Source organism: Panthera tigris, chromosome C2 (assembly GCF_018350195.1).
Source record: "Panthera tigris isolate Pti1 chromosome C2, P.tigris_Pti1_mat1.1, whole genome shotgun sequence".
Lineage (NCBI taxonomy): Eukaryota > Metazoa > Chordata > Mammalia > Carnivora > Felidae > Panthera > Panthera tigris.
The window spans coordinates 52358832-52375540 of record NC_056668.1 but is presented as its reverse complement, the minus strand read 5'-3'; the positions used below and the strand labels follow the sequence as shown (position 1 = coordinate 52375540).

Sequence of the window (16709 nt, the reverse complement as noted above, 5' to 3'; positions counted from 1 at the left end):
ATTGGTGGGTGTAGGGTTCCAATTCAAGTGTCCTGATTCAGAATGTCTGTGCTTTCTTTCTGACTTGGTGTTTTCATGGGCCTCACAAGTTAAAACCAGAAGAGCCTAGATTCACCAATGTCTTTTTTCCTTGTTCATCATAAGAGAGCACCAAAACCAACCATCTCTTTCACTCTGAGTCATTTGTTGTAAGATTACTATTAACTCTCTTATATGTTCTTCTAACAAGTTATTGAATTTCTGTGGGAAATATTGTGCTCTAAAAATGCTTAATATGGACCCAATTTGTTCTCAGGATATGTATATATGTATCTATCCAGTTATTCACTTATTTATAATTGTTCCATGGTTTGCAGAAATGATTTATGGTAACTTCAAATCTATATGAAATATTAGCAAAGTAATATAAATTAGAAGTTACTGCTACAGAAAGCACACACACACACACACACACACACACACACACAGACTAAAAAAAGTATAAAATGCACTCCAAAATGAGACTCAAGAAGTCCTATTATTTTTTAGGGTTCTCTATGTATATTGTGTATGTGGAAAGCCATGTAGTGATTAACCTTAAAACAAAGTGTGACCTCTAATAATCATCTTGAGAGCAAATAAATTGCACTATATATAGTGTGTCTTTAAAAAATTAAGGTATTTAAGAGGTAAAATCCATATGAACAGTATATAAACGGAAAGCATATGGAAGCTGACCAATACATGATGATGATGATGATGATGATGATGATAGTGGTGGTGGTGGTGATGAGATACTGATATTTACTTGGATTTTTACATAAGGTGTTACTATGGGAATGGGCAATTTGGGAAGTTAAAGAATTTTTTTCTATTTTTCTGTAAAATGTTAATTTGTTCTCAGATACCTAAAGTTATATTTATGTTTACTATTATTAACAATATTCATGGTTGGCATGGGAGTCTGAATTACTTTGTCATGAGCATATTACGTAGTTAACATTTCAGATGAGTGTAGTACTCTCTGATAACTTATATATCTTTGGTTTGGAAGTATTTCTTATTTGAGGAAGTAAAATCTACTGAGTCCATTAGAATGGATGGAGTCCCAAATGCTTCCTCTTAACATTCTCAGAATGTGAATATGTTGAGGACTAGAAAAGGAATTATTGGTTTTCTTTATTAACATATGTTCCTTGATCTTGCATTAAGTATATGTTGACAGAAACATTATTTTAATTATTGAGGCACAATCCTGATGAGTTATATGTCTATCGAAGACATTCTTCATGTGTATTCAATCAACCATGTGACAGAAACTAGGGCAGAGTATCAAAGTGGCATTTGAGAATTTATAGTTAGACTTAATTTGCATATGGCAGTATTTAGTTTACAGAGAAAGAGTGATGGGTGAAGTCATATTAGAGTAAATATCATTAAGGAGACACGTTCATTGTGATCTATGTCTGCAAATCAAAGTGGATGTACATTGCAGTTGGGTTTTGGGGGGATTTTTTTTGTTTTTCATTCAGTGAGTAATGTGAACCCTCTACAAAGATAAAGCTAAACAGAAAATATTTTTTGTGATGTGTACTCACAAAACAGCTACTCTAACATACATCAGTAATTTGTATAGTATTAAACTTTCAGATAGCAGAGATGGAGGAAATCTAAATTCAGGTATTGAAGAGCTAGCTATTCCTAATCTTTCTCTTGGTACCACCAAGATGCTGTTATTACCTCCCCCTGCTCTCTTTCCGAACCCCTCTTTTCAGTTACCCTCTGTTGGGAGCTCCAAGTCATCCTTACCAAAGCAATGTGCAAAGTGACATTGAAATTTCTAAGAGAAACTTTTGTAGCTGAGTGCTGTGGCATAAACGTTGTGGGCACTGTACTAAAAAATAATGACTTTAATATTTACATCAAGGGCACTAATTTTTAGTTATGGTAATTATACTTTAGTTAAGTCTTAATAAATTTTTCTGTTTTTAGATACACACTAAAACATTATAGATGAATTTATGTAATGTATAGGATACGCTTCAGAATAATCCAAGTGAGTAAGTGGAAGGTACAGATGGAACAAGATTGGACATGAACTGATAGTTGTTAGAGTGGAGTGGTAGGCGTATACAAACTTATTACCCTTTTCTCTCTACTTCTGTATATGTTTCAGATTTTCTATATATATATATTTTAACATATGAACAAATGATGTGTCTGCTTAGGGCCCAGAGTCCTACTTTCTATCCTTCGTGCACTAAAGACACACAGGGAACATCTTTCCTATCTTGCCCTTATATATTAGACTATCTTTTTGAAATTATCTTACATAGATCTGTTAGAAAATTCCATTACAGTCACAGAATATGGATCCCTTTTGACTTTTCTGATAAGGGGATTTTATCTAGATGACAACATATTGAATATGCACTTACGTTTAATGTTCCTGTTAACGAAAGACAGGAGAATGGTTTAGCTTTCCTTAAGTATTTATTCCTGTTAGGAAATGTTAATGTAATATAAAATAATTAAGGCGTAGATTTATCGTCTGTTGTAGAATGATGGAGCAAAATATTTAAGTTGCCTTGAAGCGCACCAGCTTAAGCATATGCAGCAATAAACATCAAAGGATTTTGTTATCGGCATGCCTGTATTTCTCCACAGCACCTTAGTTCAACTACTTTACCATTCCAAGTTTCTTTCCCAAATTATCTAACAGTAAATGAATAAGGAAATGCTCTGCTTTCTTTTCATTGACGTATGCAAAGAATGTTTGTTTTTCTTTTTTGACAATTGGTGTGGCAAAGAGACATGTTCAGTTTGTTAATCTGAGTGATATTTGGAAAAGAATAACCCATCCAGCACATGATCTGCCTGAGTGACAGATCAGCAATTGTCCAGTGAGAGGAGAAGCAAAAGTATCACTCCACTGCTGATCAGAGTGTCACCGGAGGGGATGTAGATCACCAGTTTCCCACCATAACAAGTGGGTGGGACAGTCTTAAGTACTAAATGGTTTCTTTATAAAGATGTTAGTTCTCTTTGCATCCCTGTCTCATCTCTAAAATGGTGCTGATTCATCTCATTTCTGCCTTTAAATGATCTTATGATTTCTTCTATTTTTTTAAAGCTTACTTATTTATTTTTGAGAGGAGGGGAGACGGGCAGAGAGAGAGGGAGAGAATCCCAAGCAGGCTCCACTCTGTCAGCGCAGATCACGACATGGAGCTCCATCTCACAAACCGTGAGATCGTGACCTGAGCAGAAATCAAGAGTCAGATGCTTAACCAACTGAGCCACCCAGACGCCCCTGCTTTTTACTATTTTTTAAATAACACGCTACTAAAATCAGGGTAAAATGCAGAAACAAAGAATGATGGTGAGTATCAGACACCATCTATTTCTAGAAGACAGCATCACATGCAGGGCGAGAACAGAGTCTTCTATTTCCCTGCCAATTGTGAATTCCAGAATTGGGAGACTTTGAACAAAACCTTCAATAATTACCAATAAATGAGTTTCTGGCCCAAAAGTATTAGCACAGATCTTTTTGCAGTATCTAATTTGAAAGCAAGATGAGAGGTAGAATTTAATATTTCACATGGCATTATATCCCAAATGAGCTGGGTCAGAGTGACAGGCTCTCAGGACAGATGATGGTTTCTGGATGTAAATTTACTTTTATTTTTTCCTACCAATTATAAATCAAGACTTTTAAAAACCTAGGCAATTAAATGGAAATATTTATCCATAGTTACATGCATAGGAACTTTTCCAGAATGGCTTGTTTTAATTGATACTGCTACTTTATTTATAATGAATTTTTATCAAAATGTCCTTTTTGTAGAATGTTTAATTAGCTGGTGCCTTTTGGTAAAGAGGGATATGATCCAATTTCCATTTTCCTACAGGACCCTGAAGTTTTGATACATTAAAATTGTAAAAGAACATTCAGAAAAATAGTTAGGCTCCTTTTCTTTGGCAAATCAGAGATTTTTTTTTTTTAAGATAAACCTTTCTTTGAAAATTTGACATACTGAACGTTTATCACATTTTGTTGGTGTTCTACTCTATTAACTTCTTCAAGACAGATCTTCCTTCACTCTCACTGCCTACCCTAAAACCTCTTGTATGCAACTTCTTTTTATAGCTAGAGAACATTGGCCCCTCTCAGTACTGTTGTATTTGAACAAAAACCAATTACATTTTTTGTTTGTTCAGGAGTCAGATGGCCAGGGCTGCCCCTTCTGTCGCTGTGAAATAAAAGGAACAGAGCCCATCATCGTCGACCCCTTTGATCCAAGGGATGAAGGTTCCAGGTGCTGTAGCATCATTGACCCCTTTGGAGTGCCGATGCTGGACCTGGATGATGATGATGACCGAGAGGAGTCCTTGATGATGAATCGGTTGGCAAATGTTCGAAAGGTAAAATTATAAAACGCAGGTTTAATCGGAGTCATGTGTGGACATGAAAAAGGAATGATGCTGTCCCTAATGGGCTATGTCTGAGTGTTTGGGGGCTTGGGAAAGAAACATGGAAAAATCAAAAGAAAGGTGAAGACCTCGGTAATGTTGATAGGCTGATGAAATCATAGACAAAGAACTAGAGTCTACTCAAAGTCTTTTAAACTTCGAAATGAGAGATGGTGAGAGCTTACATATAGAATCCAAGATCGTCTAAGATTGGCAAAAGCAGTCCTGTGAATAAAAAATTAAGAAAAATTAAGAAAACTAAGAAAATATAAAAATTGGTAATGATGAAACTGATTACAAATAGTCTTTGTTAAAGTCTAAAAGAAGTGTCTGATAGTGATTTGCTGACCAGGAGAGCCAGGCTTCCATTTGGCTACTGAGAATTCTGTCACATAAAATTTACCTTTGTGAATTTACCATAGTGTGGGGTTTGCTTATCAAAATTGCTGACTCAGAAAATGGACTTTGTGAATTGAGAATGGATCCTACATGCCCAGTTGGAGTAACTAAGCCCACAAGAAACTAGTCAATAAACCAGAATGCCAACTGAATAATTTACAAGCCAGAAATATAATGATTAAGAGAGCTGGCCTCTCAGATATCAGGCCATGCTCTGTACGGAAAGATCTGTGAAAGTCATATTCACAAAGTTTTGTGTTCTCAAAATCAGAGAACTAGCAATGAGTGGTATAAAAGTTGCTGAAAATGGAGTGTGAAGGTGTCCCCTCCTGGCCCTCCTCCTGACTCATGGCAGACAGGGCTAATCAATCATGGCGCTCATCCCTACTGAGGTCAGACCTGGCCTTATAGAACCTCCGCTGCAGTTCATTAGGATTTGGCAGGTAACATGAATCTTATTTGCCATGTAGTTGGACTGATAATAATGTGTAATGGCATCAGATCATTTGCATCTGTCTCCGTGGTAGAGAAACACTTGGCACAGAGAACAGAGGAGGCATTTGTTTGGGTTACTCCTTCCTTAACTTCCTTAAGTTTATCTCCTGGCTTCCTGTATTTTCTACATTTCAATGTTCCATGCTCAACAAAGACATATGCCCATGGGATTTTTCACCTGTGCAGGTATGTTACCATCACCAACATGGCCACTTTGACATTTTTGGTCTGAGATGATTTTTATTCTTCATATCATTAATTTTCATAAATGTCATAATTTAACTCGCAGAGAAACTACTCTTGATTCTGTCCTTTAATCCTGACAACTAAGTTTTGAAGGATATAATCCCTTTCACCCCAGAGATAGAAGAAAGGAAGTAGTTATTCTTCAGTGTCTTTTATAGGAACAAAGATTTTTCACGTATTTTATTCTCTCAACAACTTGGAGAGGCAAATATCCTTCTCATTTTTCAGATAAGGAAATGAGGTTCAGACTACACATGTGACTTGGCTACATTAGTAGGTTGTAGAAACTAGATTCTAACTTATGTTTTCTGGATAACAATACAGTGATGTATCCCAAACCACATGTGTAACTCCCATGCAGAATCATGAAATGGTTCCTACTAAGTCAGATTATAGAGTGTATTGCTAGAATATTTATCATACAGTATTATTAATTTTAAATAATGGTGGTAATTAAATAGTGACATTGATGATTTCAGTGACAGGATGCTGTTCTGGGTTCTTGATCTCATTCGACAATCATTCCAACCCAATAGAGAAGCTACGGTTACTGTCCTGTTTCATAAAAGATAAAGCTAAGGAGTAAAGAAATGAAATATCTTGCCTAAGATCCTAGTTACTCTATAGTAGAACCAGTACTTTATTCCAGATCTTCCTAATTCCAAAAATCCAGTTTGGAGCCATCATGTAATATGCCTCTTTGCCCTCTTTGGAACATGTCACACACATTGAACTTGATAGAATGTAACTAACTGTCCTCTGAAGGTCTTTCCAGCTCCATGATATAATATACATCATGAATAATTTTGGACTCCCAGTACAGTTGTAACTAGAAATTAAAAATAATTTGAATTTGATCTCTTGGTAAAAACGTAAAATTATAAAAATAAATATATTTATGCCCTATAAAAATATTTACAACCACGCTAACTTAATAGGTCGCCAAAAACCCAAGCAAATTCAGTTAAGACCTGTTAATTGATATATAATGACTGTTAAATCTGTTGTCCAGTATACTAGCCATATGTGGCTATTTAAATGTAAATTTAAAATAATTAAAATTTAATAAAATGTTCCTCAGTCACATTGAACATATATATATATATATATATATTTTTTTTTTTTTTTTTTTTTTTTTTTTTAGAAAGAGAGAGAGAAGGAGAGAGGGGGAGAGAGAATTACAAGCGGGTCCACGCTCAGCATGGAGCCTGAGGCAGGGTTCGATCCCACAATCCTGGGATGATGACCTGAGCCAAAATCAAGAGTCAGACGCTCAACCGACTGAGACACCTAGGTGCCCCTTGAATATATTTTAAATGCTCAGTAGCCACTTGGGTCTAGTGGCTACCGTACTAAACTGTATAGATATAGAACATTTTCTATACGTATTGAGATATCTATTGAAATAAGAGAAATATCCATTCTCCAATAGATAATTCTATTGGACAGAGCTTTCTTAGATCGCCCCTGTAAGCTCTTATTGGAAGAAGCTAGCTCTTGATGCAAAACCTTTCCTTTTAACTTAATAATCTAATGGTCTTAGCTTGGCCTGGATATTTGACAGTGATATAGCACTGGAATCAGCAAGCTATGACCTGTTTATGTTGGTTTGTTTTTCTTTGAGCTAAGAATGATTTTACATTTTATATGGCTATATATTTAAATGTGTTTATAAGTATCTATATAATTTGCTTGTTTCTGTTTTGCTTTTTTGTTTTCTGTTGTTGTTTTTTTTTCTTCTTGGCCTGCAAAGCCTAAAATATTTACTATCTGGCCCTTTAAGAAAAAGATTGCATTCCCCGGGTCTAGGATGCAGTAAGCACACAAAGAATGTTTATTGAATGCATAGATAATAGGGAAAGACAGAAAGTTATTTAAGAAACACACAACAGCTCAAGTAGTTCAAGTGACCTAGGAGATAATGTTTTCTAGCTAGGAAAAAGGCATTTCACTTTTCTTTACTAAGTGGGTTTTCTTCTTTCATTGATGTCAGGGGAGAATGTGGGGTCTTGAGGGTAATTCTTTAAAGAACTTTGTATACTTTGCTCGCTGGGAAACAGTAGCTGCCCTCTATGAGTTTAGGCAAAGTTGCAGTCTTGGTCTATTTCCCACTGAATTAAGTTGAAACTTGAGCCTTGCTTCACTAGGAACCCTGACAACCACAGGACTCACTGGTGACATAAAATGAGCAGCAGAATATTCAAAGGTGACTCTCGTGGTTTCCCTACATCTTCTCACCTACTCTCAAGACCGTGCGTGTTTTATTTTCCCTGGGCACACTGGTGAGCTTTCTGTCAAGGGAGTTCAGAGACTTTTACATTGATCTTTTTAGTTTCCCAAGAAGAGATGGTGGTCTCAGACATTTATTGTTCCAGAAGTCACCCTTCGGTGGTTTTTTTGGCAGTCAACAGTGTCATTTAATAAAGCTCCACTACAGTGTTACTTCTCTGCTTTCCTTTGACACTAGTTAGGTATTGGAGAAATGTAAACAACTTGTAATTATTTGTTTTTAAGTTGAGCAATCATATTTCAAGTAAATGTCTTTGTGTACACTTATCTGCCTCTAGTCAATTAAACAGATTGTAAGTTTTATAATATTTCATAAATCACTGCCACTTAACTTTCAGTAAAACCTAGATTTTAGTGTAGATACAAGTATCAGTTCTTTCTAATTGGGAAAAACATTGCCATGTCATTATGTTCTCATAGTGCTTTATATGTACTTCTGTTTCCGGAGTTACACTAAATTGTTATGTTTTATCTAGAGGACTGCCTTATCCATTAGACTATTAATTCCTAAGGCTGGTGTCAATGTCTTCTTTGTTTGTGTTTCCTGGTGCCTAAACACACACAGCAAATATTTATTAAGTGAAATAACAAATGTACATGCATGTTCGCATGCTCTTTGAAATCAGTGACCCGATGTTATACATCTTTGTTCCAAACTGAAGACTGAATATAAATGTACAAAATATCAAATTATAGGTTCTATTCAGTTCTTACAGCTGAGGTTATAAACAGATATCACACTGTCATTTTGACATAGTAGCTCTTCTACCTGAATTTTCTTTCTTTCTGTTTTTTCAGTCATTCTGTTGCCTCATTCACTCACTCACTCGCTCATTCATTCATTCATTCATTCGTTTTTAAACATTTCATTCTCTCAGTTCCAAGAGTGACTGTAAGTCATTGTGCAGCAGAACGATTCTGTTTTCTTCTATCTTCTATTTCAGTAGTTATCTTTCTCCTGTTCATGAGCAGGTTGTTGACTATATTTGGAAATAATTTTTGCCCATCTTAAGCATATTGCATTCTTTAAATTGGTGATGCTTCTATCATAGCATGGAGGATGGAGCTGTTTGTATATTCCTGTTACCATGGTGATATCCTGTAGCTGGAGTTTATAAATAGTAGCATACTGAACATATAGAATATGTTTTTATTGTTTATTTTATAAATATATTAATGCTAATCTTACAGAAGCAAACTGAATGTATAATTCTACAGTATAGCATATTGGTTACCACCCTAGAAATAGTCTATTTTGTAATTTTAACTACAAAATGTTTTAGCTTTTGCTTGAAATTGTAGCACTGCCTGAGGTCTCAAGCTGTCAGAATTTCTAGGATAATTGGATCTGAGTGAGTCCTCAGAGGAAGTCTAGGGTGTGATTGGTAAGATCATGTCCTTCTCTCTGACTTCAATCAGATCAGAGCTAAGAAAAGGTGTGAATTGCCAGTCAGAATTTTGTTTGTCAAGAGTGTAAAGAGTCTTAACAATTCCTCAGCAATTATGTTGATAGAACATATTTTTCACCACATACGTAAAATAAAATGAAGATTTGCACTCAAAGTGAAAATGTTGACAGACTGAGCTAGTATATGAACTGAGATTTATTCCTTTGGTCTTAAATCTTATATTTTCTTGAAACCAAATTTAAAATTTTAATGAATGGCCTTATAAAAATAAATACAGGTGTGACCCGAGATCAAGGGAATTATTCTTCTTTTATACTTTTTTATGCATTCTCCTAATGTTGCCCTCATCAGTTAAAATACATATTACTAATTAAAAACTTGATATTATTACCTAATTCTTGCTTTTCCTAATAATAATGTGTGAGGAGAAGACCCATAGTATTCCTGATCCTAAGGAAAGAGTTCATGTGTAGGGTTCAGTATTTTTAGGAAAATGTTGCTTTTTTAATATGACTTTGATTCCAACCACAGAGTTCAGGTCCATGTTGGAGAGTAGAAAAGACCAAAATTAGAACAAAAGTGAATTACAAAAATGACAGTAGACATTCAGAATATAGGACGTCGCTCTCAATTACAGGCAGTTCTGCCTCCTGAAGGTATTCAGAAATAATATGAGGATGTTTTTGGTTTTCACAATGACCAAGGGTGGGAGAAATCTGTGGCAGTTAGTGGCCAGAGATACGAGACATCCTGCAACCCATGGCACAGTGCTACCCAAGAATTACTATGATCACATGCCAGTAGCCCTCACCCCTCCCTCCATGCAATGTAGGTGGTCATGGGTGACAGTAAGCAATCCAAAGTCACAGGTTCATCATTTACCATTTAATTGCATTCTGTTCACTGATTTTCTTAAAGCTCTCCATGCAAAATAGTAGCATATTTTTTATTAGTGTGTGATTAACAAAGGAAAAAACTGCCTTGTCCAAGTGCCATATGATGTTCCAGGTGACTGTAAAGATGTTGTTATGTATTCCTTAAAAATGGTTTGAATAATTAGTAGTTTAGGATAAGCAAGCACTTGAACTCTTGTACTTGGTTTGAGTCAGTCTCCTATGGTAGACCGCAGGCTCCTGGAGACCGGAGGCTGTGCCTTGCCCTTCTTTTCCTTCCCAGAGACTTGCATAGTACCTACCACATAGTATGCCATGGAGAAAGGTTTGTTTTGTTTTGTTTGTTTTGTTTTGTTTTTAATATAACTTATTGTCAAATTGGCTAACATACAGTGTGTAAAGTGTGTTCTTAGTTTTGGGGGTAGATTCCCTTGGTTCATTGCTTACATATAACACCCAGTATTCATCCCAACCAGTGCCCTCCTCAATGTCCATCACCCATTTTCCCCTCTCTGCCCCCCCCCATCCACCCTCAGTTTGTTCTTGTATTTAAGAGTCTCTTATCGTTTGCCTCCCTCCCTCTCTATTTCTAACTATTTTTCCCCCTTCCCTTTCCCCATGGTCTTCTGTTCAGTTTCTCAAGATCCACATATGAGTGAAAACATACACTATCTGTCCTCCTCTGACTGACTTATTTCACTCAGCGTAAGACCCTTCAGTTGCATCCACGTTGCTGCAAGTGGCATGATTTCATGTTTTGTTTTGTTTTTAACTGAATGTTCAGTAGTGACACTGAAGAAGAGGTCCCTGGAGTCTACCAACCTGGTTTATGTTCTACTTAATATCTTTTGTGTTTTGCATTGGTTATTTAACCCTCTGTGTCTCAGTGGCCTTATCTTTGAAACCCTACCTCTTAGGGTTGAAATTAAATGAGTTACTATATATAAAGCCATTGGAACAGTGCTGGTACATAGTAAATGCTAAGTATTAGTTGTAATTAAACATTATTTTTATATACTGTTAATATTTAAGACTCCTGAGATCTTGCTGTGATTCTGAGAATTAAATATCAGTATTCTTGAGATGTCTATGGAGGTTTATTTTTTTTTCTTTTAGATACTGTTAGCTATTATTTAGGAAGAACTAGACACCAAAACTGTGTTGGTTTGGCAAGTAGTTGGTTTTGTTTCTTTGTTAATATCTACGTAGTTATGATTTCATTGCATGGCCACGTTAAAATAATTTATTATTTAGTCTTTAAAACTCAAAAAAAATGCAAAGTTGCCAACAGGTCAGCTGAAATGCTATTTTAAACGCTAAATAATTTAGATAAGCTTACAGTAGTCTTGTTTTCCACATAAGTAAATTGAAGTAATTAGTCTCTAAAGGACAGTGAAGAAGTACAGTAACTAAATAGTAATTGCTTATTGTTCAAACCAGCTGTACCTGGTATTTTGCAAGCAATATAGGTTTCACATGAGGGCATTTTTCAGCGACTAAAGTTTATTCCTTTAATCCCCAGAATGTTCTTGTTTCTCAGCCATTTTTATGGAAATATTTCTGAATTATATGTCACCCTTCCCTGAGTTTTCAAAATTGGTTATGCAGCTGAGTGAATCCAAGGGCATGAGAAGCCACTACAATCAGCATGACATACTTCTTGAAGCTTACGTTTGCTACGAGATTTCAGGAAAGGTTGCACGAAGAAAGGGGAACATAATTTTAAATTAAAATCACATATATATTTGGATCAGGATGCAAAATTCATATAAATGTTTAAAGTAAAATATAAACTTCAAAGAGATTTCAGGGTTATGGAGGCTGGTCACAAGCCAGGGGATTATGTCCTCAGAACAGGTGCTTCAGGGGGAAGCAGCATAGCTCAGTGTAGTTAACAGTGTTTAACATTTCAATGGAGCAGTCTTTGGGGTTATTCCACTTGTGAGGCTGTTTGCACTTCTTTAAAGTTCAATTTTATCAACCACCTCCCTGCCAAACCTTAGGGAAGGCAACTCCTCCTCCACTCAGCAGTTTTTCTGTTCTTCACTACTCTTCTAATCTGTAGTATCTAAAAACATCTGGAAGTTACTAGTGGAATGTAAGCAATAATGATAATTTAAAATATTGAACATCATTTTGTATACAAATCAAATATCTGTCTTAGCGAGGGAACATGGTGCCTACATTATGTTTTACAGGAAGAAATGCAGCAGACTTTTTCCCCCTCTTTAGAGGACTTTGTTGGGTTTTGGTTTTTTGGTTTTTTGGTTTTGGCTGGTTGTTTTTTTCTTTTGTTTCGTGTAGGGATTTTAAGACTTTTATTTTAAGACTTTTAGAGTGGTGTTAGATTCACAGCACAATTGAGGGGATCATAGAGATTTCTCATGTACCCCCTGTCCCAATACATGTGTAGCTTCTTCCCCTATTATCTTCATCCCCCATCAGAGTGGTACACTTGTTAACAATTGATGAACCTACTTTGATACATCACTGTCACCCAGAGCCCATGGTTTTCATTAGCGTTCGCTTGTGGTGGTGTATGTTCTATGGATTTGGACAAATGTATAATGACACGTATCCACTATAAATAATAGTATCATGCAGAGTAATCTTCACTGCCCCCCAAATCCTCTGTGCTCTACCTTTTCTAGAATGTCGTGAGTTGGAATCATACACTATGTAGCCTGCTCAGATTGGTTTCTTTCACTTAGTAATACGCATTTAGAATAGGTATAGTTTTCTAAGAGCACAAAACGGTCTTCCATAGTGGCTGTACCATGTTTTATTTACGCCAGCAGTGAATGAGAGTTTTATTGCTCCACATTCTCGCCTGCATTTAGTGTTGTCAATGTTCTTGATTTGGGCAACAAGGACATATATAGTGGTATCTCAGTGTTTTAACTTACATTTCCCTGATGACCTATGATGTGAAGCATCTTTCCACTTATGCTTATTTGGCATCAGTTTATCTTTGGTGAGGTATCTGTGAAAGTATTTGGCCCATTTTTAATCCAATTATTTTCTTATTGTTGGGTTTTAAGAGGGTTTTTTTTTTTTTTTTTGTATATTTCGGGCAACAGTCCTTTACAGATGTGTCTTTTCCAAATATTGTCCTCTAGTTTCTAGTTGTCTTTTTATTCTCCTGATAGTTTCTTTTCCAGAGCAGAAATTTTAATTTTAATTTTAATGATGTCCAGCTTATCAATTATCTCTCTTGAATCATGCCTTTAGTGTTGTATCCGGAAAGTGGTTACCAAACCCAAGCTCATCTATATTTCTCCTATTTATCTTCTAAGGGTTTTACAATTTTGCATTTTATGTTGAGATTTGTGATCCATTTTAATTGTTGTAAAGGTACAAGATCTGTGTCCAAATTTTTTTTTAATTTTTGCACGTGGGTGTCCATTTGATTCAGCACCGTGTGTTGAAAAGGCTGTGTTTGCTCCATTGTATTATCTTTGTTCGTTTGTCACAGATTAGTTAACTGTTTTTATGTGGGTCTATTTCTGGGCTCTTGATTACGGTCCACTGAAGTATTTGGCTATTCTTTTGACAGTTCCACAGTCTTGATTACTATAGTTTTATAGTAAGTGTTTAAAGTCACTCCAACTTTGTTCTTCTTCAATATCATGTGGGTTTATTTGTGGTCTTTTGTCTCAGTATAAACTTCAGAATAGTTCAATATGAACAAAATGACTTGCTGAGATTTTGATTGGAATTGCATTAAATCTGTAGATCAAATTGGGAGGACTTTTCTTTTTTACTCTCAGTTTCTCCCTAGTTTCCTACAGATTAAAGCTTCTGGAAGTGTGACTGTGGATAAACAGGGCATGATTATATTGCTTTTATATCATATTTCTCAAACAAGTTTTGTTTATTATCTAAAAGGAAACAATGGTACAGGTATTCCAAAATAGACACCATGAGTCATAATTACTTATGGGTGTGTATTTGTGTGTGATAAGTGTTTTTTAATAGATACCTTCTGAATAATGTTCTGCATAGGCTATTATTTAAAAGACTTGAGATTGTATGTTCACAAATTAATATGAGAAAAGAACCAAGAGGATAGTTAGCAGCAAGGAAAATATCCTTATGATATTATATTTTAATGATAAAAGGTTTATCAGTGTCCTTCATTAATTTTCATTTATTTAGAGAAAAATGTTGACCTTCTAAGAGTCCTTCTCATCATCTTTATAATACATGTATCTACCTTGTTCAGATATGAAAATTCATTAAGTAAAAATCTTGTTAGAAATAATATAAAATTGACTTTGATTATCTCTGGGATTGTCAGTACTCTCATCTTAATAGTAATTGGAGAGGTTTTCTCTTGTCCTGTTTTTAATAATAGCCTGGCTGGGTTTGAAGTTTCTTACCAATGTTTTGCCATTTCCATAATAATGGATCTTATTAAAGGTTTTATAAAATCGCTCTTTAAAAGGTGTGGATAAAATGAAGAGTGACTAAAATAGAATGAGTCCCCGATTATTATTGGTAATTGCTGAGCATGCTGAGATGGGCTTTTGACTACTTTACTTCTCAGGCCTTTTCTCTCAGGAATTTCTGTTAAAATTGCAAATTTGGATTCCCCTATTCATTGTGGTGATCATTAGCATCCTTTTCTAAGTACTAAAGAATTCTGTAAATTTTGTCAGAAAAATAAAGAATAGCATTTGTTCATTTCAAGGAAGCAAAGGGCTAGGAAAAATTGATAAGCATGTAGACATAAAGGAATCAGATGTGGTCTTCAAATTTGTGGAGCACCAGGATTCCAATTTGTTAAAGACATACTCATCACCTACCAATATTAAAGAACTGAGGAGAAATTGTTAGACGAATATGCTTGTATGATGGTAATACAGGCAGGAATTAAGGTGTTCAGCTTTTATATTTTGAAAAGAGCTGAAATGAAAAAAGAGAATTTATTCTAAAATTCTAAAAGCAAGTGTAATAGTAGAAAAAGGTGAGAATTACCCAAAAGCAATATAAAGGAATGAAACTCTATGAATCAGCCATTCTGTGATGTGAAAATATGGTTCCATCGTCCCATCTCTTGCAGTTGTATTTATGTAAATGGTTGTTTTATATGGTGCATAAATTCTGTACAATTAATTCCATGTCCACATCCTACTTCCTATACTTTACCCGTTAATTTTTCCATAGCTTTCCATTTCTAACTTAATACGGTAGACAGATAAAAATGAAGGGGTGACAAAGAAAGGACTCCATTTAAGGCAGTGGCAGGATGGACATGATCCTTTAAAGAATCCCTGGATTAATATGCCCCCTTATTATACTAACTAGATTTTACTTATTCGTTAGGAGATTAAAACCAGAAGAACAGAGGTAAAGTCTCTATCATAAAATAATTAGAAAATAAACTGGGGAAAAAAGTATTTACAACAACTGTAACATAGAACTAATCACAATCCTAATATATAAAGAAGTCATTCTAATCAATGAGGGGTACATAAAAGAATATAATAGATAATGACACAAAGAACATACAAAGACTGTAACCCAAAGAAGAAATACACATGGCAAAAATACTGCAGTTTTTTCTAATTATTAAAGCAGTTCAAATTGAAACATTAACATGTGCCACTAAAATGCCAACTATCAAAGTAAACAAAAAATTCAGAACTAAACATACTTTATGCTTTTGAGGTTTGTGCAGTGGTAACCATCACACATAAATGGTAGAAAAATAAATTGATTTTACTCTCTGGGCAGCAAAAGATATTATGCATATTCATAAACTTTTACTGAGTTTAGTTATAACCCTATTATCTTACACTCAAAACATGCTAGGGGCACCTGGGTGGCTCAGTTGGTTAAGCATCTGACTTTGGCTCAGGTCATGATCTTGTGGTCCATGGGTTCGAGCCCTGCGTGGGGCTCTGTGCTGACAGCTCAGAGCCTGGAGCCTGCTTCAGATTCTGTGTCTCCCTTTCTCTCTGCCTCTCCCCTGCTCGCTCTCTCTCTCTCTCTCTCTCTCTCTCAAAAATAAACATTAAAAAAATTTTTTTTAACATTCTGTGATTCTTCCCTTAAAAATTAAAAAAGTATGTCAATTATACTAAATAAAAAGGTTTTTTTAACTAAATGAAGTATCTACAAAAAAATTAAAATGTATATCATGAAAGACCTTTTTATGTTATTACTTTATAGTAGAAAAAATTTGAGAATAGCCCAAGTGTTCATGGCAGGAAATAGTTATGTAAATGTTGGTATATCCATATAATTCACCCTTTAAAATTACATTCATGAAGAATGTTTAGTGGCCACTAAAATTCCTTCGGTATAACACTGTCATCCAGCATAGAGTAGATTAAAAATTGTGTATGTGATTAGGAAACATCACCAATGGCTCTGTGTACATGTTTTCAAAACCTCTATATATTTTCCTATAATTCCCAATTTTATGCGGTGAAATTGTGTTCTTTATAATGAGAAAAAAAGTGGAATGGTGAAAATACAATTGTAAAGATATAAGGAGATGAGCACCAAAATCAGT

General features: G+C 35.2%; 1 protein-coding gene across 8 annotated transcripts in view; it reads left to right on the top strand.

The window, feature by feature from the left end:
• The window catches only part of CBLB (Cbl proto-oncogene B), a 221157-nt gene that overhangs the window by 144769 nt on the left and 59679 nt on the right, over nt 1–16709 (top strand). For all 8 annotated transcript variants that reach the window (XM_042956253.1, XM_015544975.2, XM_007098582.3 and 5 more), the window contains one exon: nt 4204–4407. In XM_042956253.1, coding sequence (XP_042812187.1) covers nt 4204–4407 — 204 coding nt within the window. The remainder of the gene's footprint in view (nt 1–4203; nt 4408–16709) is intronic.